Genomic DNA, 22,543 nt, shown 5'->3' on the forward strand with positions numbered 1-22,543 from the left:
CCTCGGTGAATTCCATGGGTTTGCACGAGAGTCTTGGGACACAGTGAATTATTTGCCCTGCATGTCTTGTAGTAAAATGAACTCGGGGATGGTAAACCATGAAGCCTGAGAGTTTAAGTCGTGCTCCAGCCTATGATGCCCACACACCATTCCAAAACTGCCGAGGTGAATGTCACACCAGCCCCATTCCTGCTGTACCATACTGGTTATCATGTTTGCCACTGGACCTAGTTGCTGGGTAATGAGAGCAAATGGAATTAAATCCCAAATCACCTGTTTTTGCATAGCTCACCACCATGTGTTTTTTGAACAGGTGGAAATCCTTCTGCGTTTGTGACTTTGTTCTGTTGGGAGGAGGGAGGGAGGGTATGATGTGAAACTGACTACAGTTAAGCCAGCTGCATTTACGGCAGAACTATGGTAATAAATCGTGACGAGATTAGTATAGCTACACATGACCTAGAATTCTTGCTAAATTCACAATAACATTGGGAGGGAAGGCTGAGGTAGCATCGCAAATGAATTATCAACTTAATTTTCTGCACAATAGATGTCACAAGCTGTTACTCGCCTGTTTGGGTGGCGTGGCAAGGCCACGTCCTGCCCGGCGGCCGGGTGCGTCCTAACGGGGCACGCTGCAAACGGGGCTCGTCCAGGGAGAGTGGCTATCATCAGCTCATCTTGCTGGGGAGAATTAGATGAGTTGAACTTCGTGGCATTTAGTGCCCCGGGGAGTCATTATCTTATAACAAACCTACTATCTCTCCAACCATATTGCCAGACTGTGTCATGCAGATATGCGAACAGAGGGCTGTTTATCACTTGGGCAGCTGTCCAAAGTGCAGCTATGTAAAGAGAAGACACTTGAAGATTTTTCCATTCATGAGGCAGCTTTTATAGATGTGCATTCATGGGGCTTTTCAGAGAAAACAATAACAATTTAAGATTTTTTTTTTTTTCATTATTGCTGCCAGAAGCTGAAAGAAGGGAAAATAGCTCTGTATATTTAATATAGGATACAGGGGAAATGAGGGGGATTGAAATGATGAGAAGGTTTGGGGACATCAAGAAGCCTTAAAAGGCATCTACTGTTAATTTTTTTTCATGCAGAACTTTTTTACAGATAATGCCTGTGTGAGAGAGATGGTTTAAATATGCAGATGTCTCTTCTCAAAGGCATTCAAATTGTTAGTTAATTAGTCAGCAGTAAGGATTGGCTCTTGTACTTTTTATACATATAAAAGTGGGAATGAAAGCTTTTTTTTTTCTCTTTTACTCTTCCTGCTGCACAAAACAATAGATGTCAGCCTGCAAAACCAAGCGACTGTTCCCTGTTTTCTGTACTTTCCTTCTACATTGTGTTATTCCACCCTTCCATATGCACAAATCCTTCTCTGCCTAACGTTAACTCTTGCATAGTTCACGTTGAACAACCTTTTGCCCTCCAAAGCAGCCTTTTTGGGCATGCAAATGGCAAGTTTGCTCTGCTTTACTGCCCTTAACTCTGTTACCAACAGCTCATGCTGAGTTTCAAAGGGGAGGTCTGGGAGTCACAGGCAGTCCATACCAGCACTGGTGCTAGAGGGTTGCCTGCTCTGCTCAGGACCATGCTTGAACAAGGAGAGACAATGGACATGTCTGTCCTGCTGCTGGAGCCTCACTAATGGCTGGCCCTGGCCCTAGAGCTTGGCCACCTGGTGTTACCTACCCCATGGAAACCCCAGGTTTCTACCAGCCACGTGGCCTGAGCCACTCGGGTGCCTGGGGAAGCTTCTCTGCTGCCCCTGCTGAGCCAACAGGGATTGAGCCTGGAGCTGCAGAGCATCTCTGTGCCCGTGCTGGAAGCTGTGACTTTTCTACCTTCATCCTTCTGCCCAAACATCTGCCTGCTTGGCCTTTGCGTAAGGTGACTTCCAGCAGGTTGGATCAAGCCTGGGTGAACATCCTGCACGTTCGGTGTTTCCCCAGGCTGGATCTGGTACCCTTTGGAAGCTCAAGCATCGTTAGAAATAACCTACTGTCACCCAGCAAAGAAAAAACACAGGTGAAAAACAGTAAAGCTTAAGGGTCATTGTGGTGAGTTGAGAGATGTTGAGAAAAGGGATGCAGCCATAAACAGGCATCCCGGTTACTCACAGCAGGGAGATATTGCAATTTTAAGCCTGAGGGGCTAGAGCAGGATGTAATAACCCCACTTACATGCATTTCTCAAACTTCCTGTTATTTGTTCTTCCACCTACATCTCCCTTCCTGGGTGTTGTGCTGTGTCAGTTGTACCACATGCACCCTCAGACTGAGTGGGACCGTTTCAGAGGTAATGCCTAAGCAATAGTCTGGCAAACTGCTGAAAATACAGAAAACTCAGACCCAGTGAGTATTTCTCATTGAGGGGGCGAGAGGAGGGTTTCATTTACAATGGCCCATGTTCCCTGACTGATGTATCTTATTTTTTGACTTAACCGGTAATTGCACTTCTATGACTCAGTGCAAAGCACTGCTCTGGTTTTGGTATTTTCTGTAGCTGAAAGTTCAACTGAAGGATATAAAAGGCAGCAGCTTCAATGACTAGACAAAAATAATAAGAACTTTTCGTCTTCAAGGAGTTCCTCCTTATGTGACAACTTTTTTTGTATAAATTGTAGAGGAAAGCCAAATCTAATGGACATGGGATCCCTGATGATCAAACCAGTGCAACGGGTGATGAAATATCCCTTGCTACTCTGTGAACTCTTGAATTCAACTCCTGCTTCTCACCCTGACCACAAGGTGCTACAAGACGCCCTTTTTGCTATGAAAAACATTAACGTGAACATCAATGAACTTAAAAGGAGGAAAGATTTAGGTAAGAAAAAGGCACAGTAAATTCATCTGTCTTTGTAAGCTTGGGCTGGCAGTTACAAAAGAGGTTTCAAGTCCAGTCATATCTCTACAACAGTTTTGGCTGCTGCTACCCAAGCTGTGCAATATGCTGGGTTTCGAGAAGCTAACAGATGCCTTAATGTCACTTGTCCTCAGCCAGCTATGTTATCTGACTGGTAACTCCAGAAACTTGAAAATGATGAAAGAATTCATGTTCTATCCATGTTCATTGCCTGTAATGCAGTTGCAAACACTGAATAATTAAGATGCAGCGATAGCAATATTTCTCACAGACTTGCCACATTGAAGCCCTAACTCCTCCCAAGGCTAGTGTTGATAACAGGGTTTTCATCATCTCGAGCATTTTCACACAAGATTACAGCAAGTGACATCAAAGTGTCTTCTCTCAAATGGTTTCATATTTGTGTGCCTGTCCCTGTGAAAAGCCCTGCGAATACAGATTATTAGTGTCATGAAATTCTCTGTCTGCAGTGCTGAAGTATAAGAGGAATGATGATGATGAGTCCCTTAAAGAAAAGTTTTCCCGACTGAACATCCACTCCATTAGCAAGAAATCCAAGAGGGTCACCAGCCATCTGAAAATACTGACAGGGGGAGAACCTCAGGTACTTACTCATCCCACTGCAGATTTGCATTGACAGCTTCAGTTCTGCTTTTGCACCGGGCATTTTTAAAAACGTTGGAAATTGGGTTTGTGGTGTTGCTTTTTTTCTGCATCATTTATAAAGTCATTTTCTGACTGTCACAGAAGACAGGAAAGATCTCTGTGATTGAAATAGAAAATAACGTAATGCGTTCTCCACCTTTTCCTTTTTTATCTAAGAGTTTCTCAAACTCCTGATCGACGGCAGAGAGGAAGGGATTGGTAGTTTTGTGAAACTCAGCCTGAGATTAATGCTTTGTGGATAGACTGGCAGTAGTTATTGTTGGTGCTGAGAACATGTTCTTGCTCTGCTTCGTAACATTCAGGTTCTGAACCCACCAAGGAAGATGAGCAATACTTCTGATTAGGAAAGGCCATGGGGTTTGCCACTACACGTGTAGGGGACCGGGAACATTAGTAGTCAAAATTACCAGAGGCAAAGAACCCTGTGATAAATCAATGGGTGTTGGATGGCCAAAAATAAAACACACTTTCATAATTTTTGAGGTTGTAATTCAAAACCTAGCAAAATAAACATTTCCAGGAAAGCTTAAATCTAAATCTCAAGAAAATCAATTACAACTGACCTTGAAAATTATATCCAGTGCACCTCACTGCATGAGATGGTTGATTAGACAAGGTCACTTGCCATTCTAGATGTGACTTTACAAGATACGTGCCGTTTTTTCCTATTTTGTTTTTTATCAGTGGTTTCCCCCTTTCTCTGACGCAAACTACCCACATTTCTTTTTTCTGTTCATTTATTCATACAGTGGAAATTTTTGTATTCAGAATGGGACACCAGCAAGGCTATAAAATCAGAGAAAAACAGGGAATTAAATTTGATTAACAGGAGATGCGATTTTTCTTTTTTTTCTTTAAAAGCTTCTGGTTTATGTGTGGTGGTTTTTTTTGGTTTGTTTTTTAATTAAGCTTAAAACATTAGAGAATCATTTTAGAATCAGGATACATCTGTTAAGGATTCAGCCCTCTCTCCTGCTTAATTAGACTAAGAAAATATTCTAATTCACATCTCTGAAACACGCTGTGACCCTTACAGCAAAACCACTGAAAACGAGACTTGAGAGTTCTCAAATTCCTCAAGTAAAAGGTAGGCAGAAATAAACATATTTTCAGGGGTTTTTTTTCAGCTAGCATGTAAAAGTAGTACAAGCCTCTTTCCAGCTGCTGAGGTTTCCAGCAGGAAGAGCTGGCATCGCTCTAGAGGTAACAGCTCCACCTACAGCCATCACCCAGAAATAAGCAATGCCATGACATAAAAATATCTTTAAATTTTCGCTATTGTTCCCCCAATGGAGCAACAATACACACAAAAAAAATGAAGAGTTTTATTGGCACACTTAGGTGAGCTTGTAATAAAGCAACTAAAAACCGAAGAGTTTTATTGCCACACTTAGGTGAGCTTGTAATAAAGCAACTCTCTGCTTTCACAAGGATTAAAATATAAATTCTCTGTTCATGTTGCCCCGTGCCTTTGACTTTTCTTGGTTTAAAACTGGAGCTTGGGAGAATTAGGGGCTGATCTGTTCTATTTTCAAAGGGAGGAGTTCAGGGAAGGTTTGGGATCTTTCCAGCAGCGCTCTGGACATTTCTTTCATTAGCCAGACTCTTTTGGGCTGCCAAAATAACAGCGCTAACATCTATTTTAGGTGAAAGATCAAACTTTTAATAAGGAAGAGAAGTTGTTTCGAAGTTTAGAGAAGACCGTGAAATTGTGCGTGAAGAACATTTCATTCTCCTCGCAACATCTACGGGTGGGTACAGGCCTTTTGGAAATCTGTGGCCACAAACCATGCCCACAACCAGTTTAACACACATTTCTGCCACTGGTTAGGCAACACTAAATTATAGGCAGGCCTGTCTACATCGCAATATTAAATAAATGAGTTGTGCTGTTGCTGCATTACTGAGCCCGTGGCAAAGAAGTTCTGAAGCCCGTGCTTCTGTGTTTTTCCCCTTACACAAGCAGGCTCCACAGAGCCTGGGTGCAGCGTGGAAAAGAAGGTGCTGTCAGGTAGCACAGTTTAGACTTTCAATCACTGTGTTAAGCCACCATGTGGGTCTTGCACACTTGCCACAGTGGAGCACCAATGGTTTCTCATTAAAAATGGAAGTAAGAAGTTGCAGCCACATGAATGAAAATGTTCTAAAATACATATTTTGGACGTAAGGACTCCTTCCTTTCTCCTGTTGCTAGGTTGTGTTGAAGGCTAGCATTAGATGCACAGAATGCTCAACTGCTGTAAATGTCTTTGCTTTAATCCTCCTCTCTGAAGACGTGGGTTGGCTTGTAACTTATCAACTTTCCCCTCTCCTGGACAACTTGCCAACTTTGTAGATGGCATGAGGCCCTTCAAAGTGTAAGTGTGCCCAAACTGGACACGAAGGTTGTTTAAGAGGTAGGCAAGATTGATGGCCAGCTGGCCAGAGCTTATCACAAACACACCTTGTTTGGTTCAGCAAACAGGGGAAGGCCAGTGAGCTCAGCCCACAAGGTTTGTTGCCCAGAATGGTGTTGACAGTTCCTTATGCAAACGGATGCACACTTCATTAAGATTAAAATTCAGAGTAAGTGAAATAATACATCGCTGTAGTCCTAACTTAGTTCCTCCAAAAGAGGCCTTTGAGTTTTGGGTCTTGAGCTGGCTTCTTGCTGAGGAGTAGCTAACTTCCAGTGGGACATTCATTAGGTGGGGGCATAATTTTTTCAGTTGAACATTAACCACTTGATTCTTAAATATTTACATAGAAAATAGACAAAACACAGGAAAATATTATCAAAGTAAACAGCCCCACAATGGCTGGAAACTGCACAGAAACAACACACCTGTCTGAGATGGAAAATATTTCTGATTCCATCAGTATTATTGCAGTATCTGCATGAGTGAATGCAGTATATTAAAACAGATCCTAATACAGTTTCATCTTCCTACCATCTTCTCATTTAGGATTCTATACATCTGGCTGCACAGAATATAATTGGGCTTCAGGAAATCTTGCAAGACAAAGACAACGAAGTCAACGACTGTCCAGAAAAACAGAACAGCACTACAAATCTCTGTGAAGACCTTGTAAGTTTAGGCAATGTCCACTGTTACACAGCTATCTGTATGTGTGAGAAAGAGGTGTATGTGAGGAAGACTAGGACAGAAAACACCCGAAAAACCTTAGGAATCCATTGGAAAAGATGAGCAGGTTTTTTGGTTGAGGTTCCGAAAGAAATAAGATAAAATTCAGTGAAAGTGCACTGTGTTTTCCCTAGAAGAGCTGAAGAAAATTTCTCAAGCTAAATTCCTGGGTTTAAAGTAAAATCTTTGTGCTAAATTTGCGCTTTTCATCTGAGCTTCAGACAAAAGCAGCAGATCTTTGCTTTGCTACTTTTGTTACCAGCACTTGCAGTTTTAGAGTGACTTTTGTCATCTTTGTTGTGCTCATGAACTATTGCCTCCTGGTATCATCCATCTGTGAAACTCTCAGCTTTGTTACCTTTCTGAAGTTACTATCCTTCATACAGGGAAACCATGCAAAATCTGAATATAGCCCATAGAAATTAAAAGGCAACTTCAGAAAAAAAAGGTAATAATTTTTCAAGTAGTCTCTTGCTTTCAGGGTCTAAATGAACTCTAATGCCTGGCTCTACAAAAATAGACTAAAATGTCACTTCAAAATGAGGCAGGCTCCTTTTTCAAACAGCTACTAAAGCTGGAAAAATTCAGGGGTGGAGGTTTTCTTATACTTTCCTAGGTTTGTGCCCACTAAAATATAGCCATTCAATCCTTTCCAAAACACTGAAAACAAAGTCTTCCAAGAAACAGAAGGATCTTTGACAGACCACATCCTCCCAGATAATGACAGGGAACTAAGATGTTGTATTTCCTTTCCTTTGAAGTTCCCGCATTTGAAAGGAATCTCAAAAATTAATCTCAATAATCAGAAAGATACTTTCAATGTCTTCACAATGAATGAGTGCATAAAGTGCAAAAGAGTGCCCTCCTCTATCATTGCAGTGGTGTGTCCAGTATGCAAGATGCCTCCATATTCAGAAACATCAAAGAAAAGCAGAAGCAATTCTACAATTGATGAAGCAGAAAACTTTTTTTCAGAAAAAAAATTTGTAACTCCTATTGGCTCATGACCCAGCTATTCTAAAGGTCTATGTAACTAAAAAAAAAGATATACCTTAATCTTATTTGTGTTAATTGTGGACATTGTTATTAACCATGTTAATTTCTACGCATTATCTATTTAATTCTGTGTACTGGATTTATAAGATTAAAAGGACTCTCTATTGTATGTATAAGGCTTTTTTTAAAAAAAGCTTTTGTCCTGATATTGCACGATGAGTAGATATTCTCAGTAAACACTGTTTTTCATGTGTTTTCCTAAAGGGTATTATCAATGGAGATCTCAGCAATGGGCTCAGGTTCTTTTTTTTTTTTCCCCTTGCGCATTTGTCAATAATGAATACTTTCCTCCCTCATTATGTTTTAAGGAAAATTTTAGGGCAGAAACCCATAATAGCCTCTTCTCTCCCAGAAATCAGGTCCAGCAGTTTAGAAGAATTGTTTTCTTAATACATCAAAAATTGGTTTGCTAAACAGCCCAGTTTTCCAGGTGGAAATAAAGTAGGAGCTATCCAGGCAGCAAACATCATCTTGGCCTTGGGAGAGCAATTCTGGTGCTAAAATGGATCTGTCCTCAACTGTGGTGTGTTACAGAGGGTAGAAAGACAGCTGTTCTTTCATTCTCACACTCAGCACAACAACTTAATTCACATAGAACGTCCAAGAGCTTTAAGATGATGATGTGTTTCACTCACTACAAGCCTATGCTGTATTTGAACAAGTGACTGACTTACAAAAATAAATTTTATTTCATGCAATATTAATCCCTTGAGACAATTAGAGACTAATGGAAAAGTCTGAGAAAGACTTGTTTTTTTTACCAGGTGTCTAATTTTGTTGATTACTGGAGATAAAACCAACAGGCATAACATAATTTAATCAAATCAAGTGATTGTTTGTGTTTGCTTAAACAGGAATTGAGTTACAGCTGTTTCCAGGAAAAAAAAAAAAAAAAAGAAAAAGCAAAAGCTTTGATGGCATGTAAGACTGCAAAGACTGCAAGACTGCCATTTAACTAGACCTCATTGCCTCTAGACTTTGTATATTGGCATGGGCCTTCCAGTTATGGAAATCCCAGTTTCGTTGGACCACTTCACCAATCCCTGCCCAGTTTTTCCTCACTGGTAACAGACTAAGGGCAGTACCACAGGCTGCATGTTCCAAGAGACCATTACCAGACATCATACATTGGAAAACTGTTACTTCTCCTTTGCAATGTTATGGAAGAGATTCTAACTCATTCTAAACCCTGCTTGATGCTGCCTCTGACAGCAATGCTTTGTGAAGAGTAATTAACAGATTGCTTGATAGGCTGCCATCAGGCTTAACCTGTCACTGGGTCTGAAGAACAGCATAAATAAAGTAATAAGTACATCTGTTTTATACTCTTCCAGATGGCTCAGCTGGACAAGCTTGTTTTGTCTCCTCTCTCAGCGCTACAAGCCTTGTTTTCAGGCCCACAGAAGCTCATCCAGAAGCGCTATGACAAGTTGTTGGACTACAACAGCTACCTTCAGAGGTCAACAGGAGAAGAGCTGGAGCTGGCAAAGAAAGACTACGAGGCTCTAAATGCGCAGCTAGTGGAAGAACTTCAGGTATTCAACAGAGCAGCCAAAAAGATCGTGTTGAACTGCCTGCATTGCTTTATCACCCTCCTCAGGAATATTATGTCTGCAGCACTTCAGTCAAATTCTGCTGTGGTGGTGCCCGTTCCGGTAAGTACATTAGAAACTGGTGTAGTTCTGCCTTTTTTTGGCTTTTTTCTTTCTGTATGATTTGGCTAGAGTTATGCAGGACACACACCTACAAGCTACACTGATTTTGTTTGTTCTGCTAAGCACAGTCAGGTTTGGGTTTGTTTTTTTTTCCTTGCAAGCTCAGCAAATGTTAAGTTTTCAGCTTAAGTTTTGTCAGACCTGGACTTTTCATAGAGAATGATTCTAACGCAGCTGTTCCAGCTGCTACAGCCATAGTAATGGCAAGAACATTACAGGAAGGCAAAAAGGGAGACAGCTGCCAGCATTTTAGTCTGTGTTTCTTAGCATCTACCCAGAGGAGGCCAGAAAACAGAGGAAGATAAATTGTAAGAAAGTATACACGAAGTGTTAAACACAAATATGCTGCAGAAGCTCCTGAAGACATCTCTAGGCAGTAAGGGATAACTTTGTCTACATTGGCATTTTTAGAAAGTTCAAATAATTTAACTGACGTAGCCAAAAAGTAGCAAAGATGCCTGTCTTAGCTACACAGAAGGGCATCAGTTCCTCCAGCCCACCCTACTCTTTCTGGACACTATGATCATTACCTGAAGATTGAAGTTGAGAAATTGTTCTTAATTTGTGTGAAAATCCTACAATGTTTCGGTTTTGTTGTACTTTTGCCTAGAGGACTTGAACCCCACCAAGAACACAGCTGCAACAATGCCTTCCACACATCCAAATCCACTCACCTGAACTGGAGCAAGACTCTAGATGGGAAACACATTGCAGTGAGGCAATTCTGGAGTATGCCTTTCCATCAAGGCTTGAACACAGCACTTTATAGTCAGGGACAGCTGAAAAATTAAAAACCCAAGGTCAGGATCAAAACATAGAGCTGTGCTGTTTAATGGGAAAATGAAGGCTTTTCCCACATGAAGAAATTGCATCCCTGTAATTTGACCATTTCATGTTTTGAAAGCTGTTGTATTGAGAGCATTGTTTTCTGTGAGGCTCTGCCAACAAAATTACAGAATCACAGAATCTTCTAGATTGGAAGGGACCTTAAAGACCATCTTGTCCAACCGTCAACCTAACTGACAAAAATAGACACCCGCACAACAAACAAGAAGCATCACCATCACTAAACCATACATCCCAGCACTACCTCAACCTGTCTTTTGACAGGTTTGACCTTCTTTTTCTTTTTTCTGTTTACATCAGCAAATACATTTGGGGTTAGACATAGACCTAAAGCAACACAGACAGAGCTTCAGGTTACCCAACAATTTTTAACCTGGTGGCAGCACCAGGTTACACAAACACAAAGCTGTAGGGTAAACTACTACCAAGTCTTACAGCACACTGACCACTCCCATAGCTGCTGAGATGCACATTTGCATCTGAAAACAAGTGGTTCAGTAGTATAACTGCAAGGCTGTTCATTTTCATCACTGTTCAGAATATTTTTTAATGATTTCACTTAAATTAGTATGTCTTTTAAATCTAATAGCAATCATTACAAACTCTCTTTAAGCAAGGACCTTTGTTTTCTTTCCATCTCGTACTTAGCACATTATGGGCTCTGCAGAAAACAGCAGTGATTTGTCAGATTTCCTGATTCCTAGCATTCAACCCATTAAACCAAATCTGCTCTCTCAAGTCTCCTTAACATTTTGTTCCTGAGATCTAACGTACCTTTGTGTTTGTAGCTGTCTTCCTCAAGCATCTGCGAAGTGCAGAATCAGTTGATGGAGGAGGTTCACAAGCTGAATTTTGTAAAAGAAAACAGCGGTGCAACCTTTATTGAGAGAAAATGGAGCTTGGAAAAAAAGAAACCCATCCCTTCTCCAGTGAGTACCATACACCTGAATTGTGTATGAAGCATCCTCTTTGGATTGCTTTTGAAACAAACCCATTTTTATGCCACCTAGAGGTTTGGACTTGGTCTCTTCACTGGTACTCTGACTCAGTTTGCTGGAATGAAGATGTTCCATTGACCAGTAACTTCTGAAGATTTTTCACTCTGTTTTCATGTTATTCTCTTGAAAATCCACTTGAAATTATCTCTGCACATGTTAAGTCTAAGCTTGCATATGTAAACTTTGATTACTTCTTTTGTTAAATACACTTACAGTGTGTCTCAGTCTTCTAATTCAGAACATTTATTTTCCTCATCCTCCACTGTGGTTGCTTGTACTGGTGTTTACACACATGCACACACATACACGCCCACATAGCAGAAGATTCAGAAAATCCACCAGGAAATCTGTGTCCCCCTGGGTCCCAACCTTATCAGACATTTCCAGAGCTTTTAGGAGTCTAGCTCACAGTAAAAATAAAAACTCAAGTGTAGATTTACAGGAGAAGCTGAGGAAGCCATAGGATTCCTTTTAGCATCAGTAAGGCACGTATGCTTTTCCTTCTGTGATACGTTAAGATCACATTGATGTGCAGCACCTCCCTCCCTGCCCTCTAACCAAACTCTGGGTGAATATCCTTCCAGCAGCTAATAGCATCTTGCCCTTATTTAGCAAGGCAATTTCACACAAAAAGCAGTCTGTTTGGGTACCACTTACCTTGCCTTATCAGGCAAGTTGTTATGTGACCTTAGCACACCTCAGCTGATTTTTGGATTATGCTTTTTTATGATACTACATAGGAATTCAAAGATCGTTGCTACAGAAAAACAATTAGGCAAGTGACAGTCCACATACAGAACAACAGCTCTTGGAGAGCAGAGAACAGACTAAAAGGTCTTTAATTAGTGAAATTCCTACATTTCTTTAAAATCTGCCCTTTATTGCTCACCTGTTAATTTAGCAATTGGACAGGTCCTTGCTGCATACACAGAGGGGATTTGGTTACACATAGCTGTGTAAGTAACTCCTTGACCTGCGTGTAAAAATGTAGGGTCACTTGCCACATGCAGCATACACTGTTTTTGATGCATCTGTGATTCTCCAGAACTGGCCTCAGCATTATTTCCCCTTAAATAATTGTTTTGCTTTTCAGCTCGAATCCCCACGTCAAACAGAAGGCCACAGGTCCAAGCTGTTGACGACGTACAGAACAGAACTGCTGTACCAAGCCAAGCGCAAGTGCAACGCCACGCAGGAATTGGATATTGATTTACATGAAGGAGAACTGGTGGCTGTGGTGGAGCAAAAGGACCCCTTCGGAAGTACGAGCAGATGGCTTGTTGACACAGGAAGTAAGTTCTTTGCACAAACATCCCAATAACAGCTTCCCTTTGGGATATTGATTTCTTTTCATTCTGGCCCCATCTGTTTGCCTCTGTCATACTGACAGCTGTGTAAAATGGTGGGTTTTGAAATAGAAAATAAACAGCAAAATACTACTAAAACTCTCTTTTTACTCTGGTGTCTAGTCCTTAAAGGGTATGTGTATTCCTCCTTCCTGAGGCCTTACAATCCAGCCAAAGTGCAAAAGGATGCAGCAGAAAACAGCTTCGGTGATGATGATTTTGATAACATCAGCCTCTTTGTCTCTTCACGGCCCTCTGCTGACGGCAGCACAAGAAATTCGGGGCACAAGAAGAGTGACAGCAGCTCTTCTCTTCAGTTCTGTGAAAATCCCACAATTAACGGCACAGGCACCAATGCTTTTCAGGATATGGATGATCAGCATGTAAGTACGATACACACCTGCCTGTCCTCTTGTTATTCCAACTTATACTGCTTATAAATGAAATGGTTTTCTCTTACACCCAAAAAGATGGGCACTAATCTGTCAGTATGAGATGGGAAACTCTTGTCCTCTGTTCTTTGCATTTCTTAAATAGCTACAATGTAGGAAAAGATGATCAGTTAAGCCACGAATCACAGTCCTGTCTCTCAGAAAACACACCACTGCATTACCTCACCCCGCATACAATGTCTCAAGGTTCTCCTGCGGAGCAGAAACCTGCAAAACAGCTCAGTTTGGGTGATTTGTCCACTTGGCATTGACAAGAAAGCTGTGGCAAAATCAGTAAGGCACAGAAGTGATCTCTGTGCCACACTGGAGTATAGGAGCTTTAGGAAAGGTTATTCTCCCTGAGGAAACCTTGCTGGAAAATTCTCCGTCCAATCCAAGGCCACTTGGTGTGACAGAAACAGTGAGCTGAAAACCTTACTAGTTTAGTAAGGTGATGAGGTCTTGGAGCTTGGTTTGTTCCTCCCCGTGCAGAATTCCCTAGATCCTTCAATTTTACTTTTTATTTTGGCCCCGTTCACTGTAATCTGTCTAGCATTTGCAGACCATATAGTTGTGTACTGGTTTGTATACCTTACTGCACATTTTCTGTATGCAGAATGTATACCCACAATGACAGGGTAAGATGTAGCTACATTTCTGAATTCAGATTTTAGTTTTTGTGGCTCTCCTTTTTCAGACCTTCTATGCCGTTTACGCATTTCAAGCAAGAAATGATCAAGAACTCAGTCTTGAGGAGTATCAGAAGGTTAGGATACTTCGGTTTTCTGACCTGAGTGGCAATAAAGAATGGTGGCTAGCAGAAGCAAAAGGTCAGAAAGGATATGTACCATCTAATTATCTCGGGAAGATGACATACGCTTAAGAAGAGAAAGGCCCATTGAGCCAGTTTCTCTGCAGTAAACAGAATAATCATCTATTACAGTTTGCAGCAAGCAAGGCAAACTCACAAGTGATTGACAGAAGCCATGGTATCTGGTACAGCACACTGATGATATTGAGAACTTCCATCCTCTAAAAGCCATCACCTTGTCAAGACCTGAGGGAAGAAACATTTAACAGGAAGACTGATTCTGATTAACATCCTGAAGAGCTTGCTTTCTATTACCCCATAATTTTCTCTTTTGTCAAAGCATCCTATGTCAAAAGTCAACCTACAACTATAAATCACAGCTAAAATTATGTTTTTCTTCCATGATATTTAGCAAATAATATTCAAGATGAAGAGAATTAGCCTTGAAAAAGGACAAATTCAGTCTTCAGGGATGGTGTAGTTCAGGCTGAATTGTTCCTGAACCGCCATCTCAATGAACATAGACACATCTTAAAACTTGAGCTTTTTGCTGTCTGTTTTTACCCTCAGCCATTTTTATAATGAACTTTTTCTCAGTGGAGATTATTGGAGCGGGAAAAGAAAAAGGCTTTCATTTTTGTAAGAAACGTTTCAAATTAAAACATACCAAATGGGGTGGTACCAGCAGCTGGTCCCAGGAAAGAAGGAATGTTTAGTTAAATATGGAAATGGGGGAAGGAAAAGAGAGGGCACAAGAAACAGGTGCTGTGAAATAAAGTAGTTATAATTTTCAAAAGAATTACACAACTACTTCATTTGGTAGGAAACTGTTGCAATATGAAAGTGCTCCAGGTTTGACGTTCCACGTGTGTCTCCACACTAACTACTTTGTTGTGCAAGATCTGTGTAGTGAAATGAAACCTGTGTTATTAGACTTCATAATTCTCAAAGTGTCTGATCTTAGATTGAACTGTGAAGAATGTATCGAGGAGCTGATTAACTGTTTGCAGAATTCAGACTCAAAGGCTGGTATTTTGCTAAATTATCTTCAAAATGGTCAAAGCTATTATAACAAGTTAATATAGTTCAACATTGCATCCTCAATAAGCATAGAAAACAAAAAATCCCAAGAAAGGATCTAATGTCAAGTAGTACTTCTTTAGGTTCACTGACTACAGCAATCCTTAGGTCAGGCTGGTGCCCTACACTGGAACTAGACTGAATAGTGATAGAGCATTATCTTGTTGCTATTACCATTAATCCACAGAATGATATGGGGTTGGAAGGGACCTCTGGAGATCATCTAGTCCAACCCCCCCGCCAGAGCAGGTCCAATCCAGAGCAGGTTGCACAGGAACGTGTCCAGGTGGGTTTTGAATGTCTCCAGAGAAGGAGACTCCACCACCTCTCTGGGCAGCCCGTTCCAGGGCTCTGCCACCTTTAAAGTAAAGAAGTTCCTCCTCATGTTTAGATGGAACTTCTTACGTTAAGTGTGTGCCTGTGACCTCTTGTCCTGTCACTGGGCATCACTGAAAAAAGACTGGCCCCATCCTCTCGACACCCACCCTTTAAGTATTTTATTTCAATACAGCAATGCCTAGGTCCTCTAGTGACAAGCGAGGACCTTCTTGTGCTAAATACTGCAAAAAGGAAACAAAAAAAGTGACTCTGCCTGCAGCAGGTAGTGTAATTGAAGGCAAACTCCTGACAGGTGTTTTCTGTATTGTTGCATAATTGCTTATTACTGACTGACCATTAAAAAGACAACACTTAAAATTTAGGAGAGGGAGTGGTATTGCTGATCAAGAGTATGCAGAAGCTGTCCTAAAGCTTTTGTGTAAGTTTCTACTTCCTACAATTGAAGTGTGGGGTATGAAGATGAAACGACTCAAAATCGTTATTGAGATGTAACAGGAAATAGCCTGTCAGCAAAGAAAGGATGAGAAAAGTTAGGCCAGTTGATATAAACAATAGCTTTTGCTACACTAATGAACCTAGTTTCCCTTTCTTTAGTGTCCCAAATTTTCATATTATTTTCCTACAAAGGTAAAGAAAGTTCTTAATCTTGCTCAGAAGATGAATGCAGTGGATTATAGAGATGAGAACCTGAAATTTGTGCTGGATTAAATTATAAGATAGAGAAACTTTTCAAGTTCTCTGAGATGTACATCCAGAAACTGGTACATGAAACTCTGAACTACTGCAATCCAGTGAGCAGTAAGAATCGGTATCGCATCATTTTGCCTAATTGTACGTGACCTGATGCACTTAAACCTTGCTTTTTCCATAGCAAGCAAAAAAGGGGCTCATTCATTTTATTAATAGATGTAGCTGTTTTTATGGAAAACTTTGCCTTTAGTTAAATCTGCTTGGAAGAATGGACTGAAAGACTCTCCCCTACTAAGCTTGCACTGCTTTGGATTTTGTATTTTAAGATTATGGGGAAGATGCACACAAGAAGCTTTTCAGTATGTCTTACAATTTAGGATATTTTATTTGGAGATGATCTATACTTTGCAATAGTTGAAACAGTTTTAGAAATGACTGAATTGTGCTTAATAGGCTTAAAGCAGTCATGTAAGCACAATGATGAAGTTTTGTATTTCCAACAGTGAAATTAATTAAGGCCAAGAGTCAGGAAAAAAAAAGATTTCTGAAGTCTTAGCTCTGAGAACTCAGCGTGAGTCATAGGGAGAGCTTTGATTTTGAGTGTTAGGTACATTTCTTGTGAAAAATCAAGCTCTGTGAAGGTGTCTCAAAGAGTTCTCAAATGCTGCTCTCTGAAATATTCACTAGGTATCCTGAAGTAACAAGAAATGAAGGATGAAATATACTGGAGCTGGCCACCTAGATTTCATTGAACTTCTGTGGGACTTTGGAATTCCTAGTAGGCCATATGAAATGCCAGTATATGGTTAGGACCTGTACTAATTTTATATTGTAGGATAATTTATATTACTTTTATGGCCTCTTAAACTGGGATTCAGAAAAAGTACTTTATTAGTATTTTACTAATTTACTTCATTTCATCAAAGTTTAAGCTGTTATTTGATATTCCAGATATATTGCAAACTTTTATTTTGAAAACATATAAATGCAAACTACAACTGCAAAAAATTAAGAGATGCCCTTTGAATCTAAAGCCTTCCTACCTTAAGGATATTTACAACAATTAATATTAGACTTGATCAAACACATTTTTGTTAAGGTAGTGCTTTAAACACTAGAAATGAGCTGTGTTAGGGCTCCAGAAATTCCTAAGAATATGCAGTGTTTCTGCATCTGTTTTTTTAACATAGAAAGGTTACAGTATTCTAAGAGTTCTCTTAACCTGATTAATGACAAAACGAATTTATTTTGATTGAAGCAGGGACAGGCTGCAGTTTAATGGACTGATCTTGCATTTATTCTAATGTGAGTTTTACTTACTTGAACCATTGTGACAATAAGCATGCAAAAGTACTTTCAAGATTGAGTCCATTCAAACTGAAGTGTTTCTCCATTCAGGGAATATTTTTAAGTGTTGCCACTGATAACCTGGAACCCAGAAAAAACCAGAACAGCAGAGAGTCTGTGGCTCTGACCTCTGGCACCCCTGTGCTTCACCATCTTCCCTCTGCTTGGATGGTGCTTGTGAACCTTAAGTAAGAATTCACCTTTCCAATGCAAACAAACACAGATTGAAGAATTATTCCTTCTGATCTTTCACCTTAGGAAGCTTCACTGAATAATTACATCCTTTAAACACTAAAGTATATTTTTGCTGTCATTTTAAGATAGCTTGTAAAAATACAGATATGTGAAGCGGACCTAACACATGCAATAGGAAACACAGCCATGATGATCCTTGTGCCTGTAGATCTATCACTGATAATTCCTCTTACGATATTGTTTGTTCAGAAATGGTGAAAAAAATCTTCTTTTAAATTATTGTAATAATAAAAATCTATTTTTGTAAAGATATGTTTCTTTTTTTTTTTTTTAAACAAGATGTTTCCATAAGCAAAGAGCCTTATATACTATCCAAGATCTGCCTTCTGTTGTGAACTACTAAAGCATCACCGCAAAATTAGCAGGGTAGAGCAAACAGAATTGCCTGAGAGAAAATGCTGCATTTTATAATATGCTGCATTTATAATATAAAATGCTGCATTTCTAGCATACATCCTAGCTTATCTATCAATATATTAGGACTTGTCAAACACTATCAAAATACCAAGCAAGTTTCAAAACACACTTCAAGTTTCCAAACGTCAGTTAGTTCTGTTCTTTTCTAGCTGCTCCTGAGGTTGTGACCATTATTTACTGCTATATCCAGCCAGAGGTCTGTCACGAGTAGTAATAGATAAAAGCTTGTGTTACTAAAATAAATTACAGAACTTTCTGTTAGATCGTTCCTCTTAGACTCAGATATCACCAGCATCCCCTAGTCCAGCCAGAAGGAGCACTCATGGAAGTAAAGTAACTTATTGTTTCACATTACAAAGGATATCAGAATAAAAATAAATAACTATTTTTCTAGTAAATCACAGAGCAATTTGGTTTGGGGATAGAAGAACCACAGGACTATTTTACGGTGATTTTTTTTTCTAAATATGAGGTATGCTTTTCAGAATTCAGAAGGGCCTTCCTTCTTTCTGCCCTACACTAAATTCCTCAACCTGACGTGCAAATTCAGTCAAACAATCCTGTAGAACAGACTCCTTTCCTGAAAATACAGTTGTTAATTCCATCCTAACTATAACTTCAAAGCAGAAAGCAACTGTTCCCTTCAATCTACTCTATTTTTTGGCAGTGCCTATCTTACATATTCAAGCTAAACACTTGATTTAAAAGACCAGGTCTATGCTACAAATCCTTCTTGATATAATACTTCAAAGAATCACAATCCTAACTGACATTTTTATACCAGCAGAAAGAGACTTTATATTTCATTTAGAAAGCTGGGGAAGTCACAGCGGAAGAAAGTATTCTGCTGATACAAATTGCAGCTCTATTGCAGATCTTGCTAATACAGCGATATCAGCAAGTCCAGTTAGACTTGGTCTTATTAGAGGGAAAAGACAGGTATGTATAAAAGGTATAGCATCACTTATTTTATTCTAAATTAATAGGAGATAGCCCACAGTCAACCCATGCCGGAGTTACAGATGGGAAAATAGCAGGATACACTTGAATCAGGTCTCAAGAGGTATTTTTAATGGCACTAGCCACCACAATTTAAAAACAAAAAACAGTTTTTTTCTGCCTATGTTCACCCTGTATGTGGTACCAAAAGTAACCTGCATAGTTCAGATATAAGGTTGTGAACTCTTGCAAGCAAAATTATATGTATATTCAGAGGCAAGACAGAGGCAGCTAGCACCTTGAGCCTTCCTGTGGAAGCAGGTTTTGCTGCTAAACACTTTGCATAGAAGCACACCAGCCGTTAAAAGAATCTGTCTTTCCACTTCATGGCATAGGCAACATTCTTCTGATTAACATTTAGGAAGAAAATTTGCCTTCTGTTTGCTAATGGAAACTGCTTCAGTGTCTTTTCCTACTATACCACCATTAAAAACATGCTAGAAAGGAAAGATGGGCTGCTCGAAAAGCAATAAAAGTTCTGGATTCTTCCTCCTCTTGTTATTTTTAAATCGCCCTGGAAGCCGCAGGCACTACAAAGGCAGAGCCTTTCTTTTTACCTCCACAGGAAATAATAGTTGAAAAAGTGTGTAAATTCTCTAGGTAGCTAAGGCAATCCTGAGCAAATGAAACCATTCCTGTGGATGTTTAAGGAACCCTAGACTCAATCTTAATCGCGGAGAAAACAGGTATGGGAAATAGTCGCATGTATCAGCTTTACACATCATTAAAATACAGGATGGCTAAGAAAAGCTGTAGCTTTCACCTACCTATGAAAGTCTGAGATGCTCCCCTCATCACAGCAGGAATGGAGAGAGGATTGCTGAGTGCTGGTCACAGACAGCGAGACCCGAGATCCTTTTCCAGTGCTGAGCCTGAGCTGGTTCCTGAGAGCCGAACGAAGCCTGGAGCAGCTGGGACAGAGAGGGGGCACAAGCTGTGAAGAACAGCTCAGGGGTGCGAGTGGAGAGCTGGAAGACCCAGTATTTTCTCAACTACCTGTCTTAGTTGCGGTGGTAAAGCATTAAGTGTAACCCACACGTGGCTGGGACAGGTTTGAAGGAGAGTAACAGAATCCATGAGGACACATGAAACAGCTGAGCTAGGTCTAGTTAGGAAAAAGCCACGAAAGCCTGCACAGAAAGCCCCCGAGAGGCAGTCACAGTGCCTACACACCTCCTTTGCAATAGCACCTGGACTAAGGACAAGACTGTGCTGGAGCTGGGGGATGGAGGAAGCTAATGTTTGGCTAAATGAAGAGAGACAAAGTTGATTCCATCACCCAAAGTCCCAGAAGTGGGAATTTAACTTATTCAGCTTGAAAAATACACCCCCACAGATTCCTCTTCCTTCTCCTCCGTCCCCCCCTTCAAATTTGTAGTATTATTAGCAGTTAGGCAGAGGACCCTAGATGCTGGTAGGATACAAGTCACCTTGGACACTAGTGATGTCTGGATGCAACTCTGCCCTGGCACAGCTTCTCTATTGCAATAATCCTTGCTTCATTTGCTCCTGGAACTGAGACACCAAGTAACAATGAAACACAGATATGTAACCACAGACATGACAGTTCCCATCAAAATTGTGGAATACATCACTCAGTATAACAAGAAGACTTTTCCTATGCAGGGTTAAAAAACCCCTTGTTCCCCCCCATTATTCTTTATTTAAGCAAAATATGAACCCTCATTTTCATAAATAGTGAAAAGAATATATTCAGATCTCTGAGCAATCTTTTAAATTTGAAAAATCTATGCTATTACAAATTTTTTTGACCTATTTTAACAGCTACCATACCTTATATCACTATTTCAGACACTTGCAAATTCACAAAGGAACTAGTAGAGGGGAAGAAAGGAAGCCTGAGTTGACAAGAATCTGCCCAAATAGGAAGCCTGAGTTGAAGAGAATCTGCGTCTGCCCAAATCAAATAAACCTTTGTCCCATCAATGCTATGGGAGGGACAATGGCGTATTGGGATCCCGATTCTGGGTTACATGGCTCCTAATACCTGGCCTACCAAGTTCCAGACCCTGGCCCTTGCACCTTCAGACACTGTTGGCAGGCTACACAACCTGAAAGCCAAGTAGGGAGCTTGCCACAGGTCTTCAATTAACATGAATCTGACACTGCAACATCACAACTGGTGGGGTAGTTTTTCCTATAATTGCAACCCAAGGAATAAAACAAGAACCGTAAAACAGCTGGGTAACATCTGTGTGCTAGCATTTCTTTGTGAATATGTTTTTGCAACCAGGAGATTGGAATGAACCTCCTAAAGCTTAACACTCATAAATCTCTAACATGTCCTGGCCGTTCTCATCTGGAAATCCAACCTTTCTCCCCAGGCTTAAACCCACCTACATGCAAGCTTTTAAAAGATCCAATGCCAATATCCAGTTAGAAGAAGTCCTGCAACACTTGCTGGTAAATTCAAAAACAGGGTCTTCCAGCAGATAAGTGAAAGCATCCATAAGCAGTGCTCCCTCTAAAATACAAATCACTCAGGGGAAGGGGAAAGAAACTGAACTTTCAGAATATGCAGAATCAATAGATGATAGAGTACCACAAAGGAAGACATGCACTTGTATGTATCTACTTCTGTTTCTATCTCCTGCAGAAATTGCCAGAAAAGGTTTTCCAACTGATTTCAAAACCCTGTAATAGACATATTTTAAAAAAAGCAACAAACTACTCTCTCCCTTTCAAAACTAGCTGACAGGGCTAGAAAAGGGTTTTTATCTATCTGAAGTGTTGAACAGTGACCAACACTGTCACAAACTACTAAAGAGATTTCTGCCTTTGGTACTTCCATGTATAAGAAAGCAGTAATTTTAGATAATAATCATACAGGCTATGGCAGAACAGTTAAGAGACTAGAGGCTTCATTTTCCAAGATAGGTTGGCAGGCAATACTACTTTGACACATGCAAGACTTGTGAATTTTATAGGAATACTTAAGTAATCAAAAGTCTTCTGTGCTTCAGGTATGCCAGAAAGGACGCTAACTTATTGACACTTAAGACAATTCCCTTCATTTTCTTCTATTTTTCCTTCTCGCACATCGTCAGAATTATGGTGTTCAACTAGACTGTGTTTTAATGAAAATAAACACTGCCTACCACTTATTTTCCATTCATATTCAACACGACAATATTGAATACAGGACGATATTAAGGTTCTCTACACATTAAGAAAGCTTGAACACACTGTTTTGGCTCTCTTCTGCTCTTTATACCATTTAGGGAACATTTATGTTCTGCCAAAACTCTTTTATCCTCCTTCAGAGAGTTACAACAACAAAACGATCCATGACGTTTCTCACTGTATAAACCAAAAATAGGCCACTCAAAATTCTCACTTTAAATAGAATATGTTGCTTAACAGTTAATTTTTGAAATTGTTTAAAAGAAAACACATTTTCTTTCCCTAAGGAACTGTATAATTTGGGATAAACTTCATTAAGTCTGCACAATATAGACAACTCTGAACAGCTGAACCATTTTAAGTATTGGAAAATGGGGTAAAAGAAAAGCAGCGATGA

At 40.1% G+C, this 22,543-nt stretch overlaps 1 protein-coding gene across 1 annotated transcript in view; it reads left to right on the forward strand.

Annotated features, from left to right (window-relative positions):
• The window catches only part of ARHGEF38 (Rho guanine nucleotide exchange factor 38), a 39,019-nt gene extending 23,804 nt beyond the window's left edge, over positions 1 to 15,215 (forward strand). Inside the window, exons 6-14 of the mRNA XM_014940323.1 lie at positions 2,643 to 2,842; positions 3,352 to 3,485; positions 5,194 to 5,298; positions 6,493 to 6,615; positions 9,063 to 9,383; positions 11,078 to 11,218; positions 12,381 to 12,579; positions 12,757 to 13,016; positions 13,762 to 15,215. Coding sequence (XP_014795809.1) covers positions 2,643 to 2,842; positions 3,352 to 3,485; positions 5,194 to 5,298; positions 6,493 to 6,615; positions 9,063 to 9,383; positions 11,078 to 11,218; positions 12,381 to 12,579; positions 12,757 to 13,016; positions 13,762 to 13,947 — 1,669 coding nt within the window. The 3' untranslated portion in view covers positions 13,948 to 15,215. The remainder of the gene's footprint in view (positions 1 to 2,642; positions 2,843 to 3,351; positions 3,486 to 5,193; positions 5,299 to 6,492; positions 6,616 to 9,062; positions 9,384 to 11,077; positions 11,219 to 12,380; positions 12,580 to 12,756; positions 13,017 to 13,761) is intronic.
• The last annotated feature ends 7,328 nt before the right edge of the window (positions 15,216 to 22,543 follow it).

This window comes from Calidris pugnax, unplaced genomic scaffold (genome assembly GCF_001431845.1).
Source record: "Calidris pugnax isolate Ruff unplaced genomic scaffold, ASM143184v1 scaffold34, whole genome shotgun sequence".
NCBI classification, from domain to species: domain Eukaryota; kingdom Metazoa; phylum Chordata; class Aves; order Charadriiformes; family Scolopacidae; genus Calidris; species Calidris pugnax.